At 40.0% G+C, this 1,732-nt stretch overlaps 1 protein-coding gene across 1 annotated transcript; it reads right to left on the reverse strand.

Moving 5' to 3' along the window:
* Positions 1-960, reverse strand: LOC100770448 (olfactory receptor 11-like). Its single transcript, XM_027409254.1, has one exon. The coding sequence runs from the start codon at positions 958-960 to the stop codon at positions 1-3; it is 960 nt and encodes a 319-aa protein (XP_027265055.1).
* Positions 961-1,732: the final 772 nt, after the last annotated feature.

Consider the following 1,732-nt stretch of genomic DNA (forward strand, 5'->3'; position numbering starts at 1 on the left):
TTACGGATCCCATATCAGATATTTCTTGGTTAAGAAGACTCTTTTCACCAACCTTTTAAAGGCTTCCTTAACCTCTTTGTTCCTAAGTGTATAGATTAGGGGGTTCAGCATGGGGGAAATGATTCCATAGAAGAGGGAAGCCGTCTTTCTCCTGTTCTGAGATTGTGGGGAAGGTGGTAGTAGATACATGGAGATAGCTGTACCATAAAACACTGAAACTACAATCAGATGGGAACCACAGGTCCCAAATGCTTTTTGTCGACCCTCAGCAGATTGGATTTTGAAGATTGCCTGGGCAATAAAAGCATATGATATAAGGATGAGTGTCAGGGGTACCAAATGGAAGAACACACTCCCAAAGAATAATTCTGTCTCATTTACAGTTGTATCAACACAGGACAACTTGATCATTACAGGCAATTCACAAAGAAAATGATCTATGACATAGTGGCCACAGCGTGGTAGCTGGAGAGTTAGAATGGATGGCCACACTGAATTTCCAAAGCCAATGATCCAGGATACAGCTGCCAACTGGAGGCAGAACCTCTGGTGCATGATGACTGAGTAATGGAGAGGTCGACAGATGGCTACAAACCTGTCCAAGGACATAACTGGCAGCAGAATACACTCGGTAGCCCCCAAGGACAGAAACATGTAAAGCTGGACTACACAGCCTCCATAACTGATAACTTTCCTCATGCTTCGTAAATTTACCAGTAATTGTGGAACTGTGCATGTGATGTAACAAAGATCTATGACTGATAGATTAGTCAAAAAGAAGTACATGGGAGTGTGGAGTTTAGGGTCCAATCGGGACACCAGAATGATGTTGAAATTTCCAAAGATGGTCACTATATAAGAAGTCAAGAAGACCACAAAGAGTGGAAACTCCAGCCATGGTTGATCTGAGAAACCTAAGAGAACAAACTCTTCTATGATGCTCTCATTTGCCCAGCTCATGATCAAAGTTTTAACTTATAGCTTCCTGAAACAAAAAATTCAGGAAGTCAATTCACACATACCAACATGTCTATTTAAATGTACTTATTAGCTTTAAGTTCTTTATTAACTGTTTTAATTACATATTCCTACTTTACTACCAGTTCGAACATAACTTGTAGGGCATGTAACACACCAGCAAATACAGTTGAAATTGCAGTTGAACCAATTGCCTAGGTATTTCCAAAGTTTCTGTGTCCACACAAACACATGTAAACTGAAAGCTAAATTGCAAAAAGCAAATAATTCCCTGATTCTTTGCCTTTGTGTTAATTTTTGTTTTTAGTACTTCCTCCATAGCTATTAGCAGGAAAATTTAGAAACAATATCACCACATCCTTCACTGTCATGTCAGAAACTGCTAGGGAACTCAAGTTATATTATGTTGCTGGAGTTGCTTTCCAGCCTGGTCCCGCAGCTAATTAGCTCCAAATAAACAAAGGCTTATATTAATTTATAAACTGTTGGCTGAGCTATGGCTTCTTGTTGGCTAGAACTGTCTTAATTATTAAACCATTTCTATCGATCCATATATTTGAGGCTGTGGCTTACCCATAATCCAGCATGTTACTACTTTGGAAGCATGATATCTCTCCCTAGAGGCCTCTCTCTGCCTGTTTCTCCCCAACCTTCTCCTGGTCCGGTAGTCCCTTCTGTGCTCCCTGCCTGACTACTAGCCAGTCAGTGTTTTATTCATGAATCAATAAAAAAATATGTACAGAAGGATATCCTT

This window comes from Cricetulus griseus, chromosome 3 (assembly GCF_003668045.3).
Source record: "Cricetulus griseus strain 17A/GY chromosome 3, alternate assembly CriGri-PICRH-1.0, whole genome shotgun sequence".
Lineage (NCBI taxonomy): Eukaryota > Metazoa > Chordata > Mammalia > Rodentia > Cricetidae > Cricetulus > Cricetulus griseus.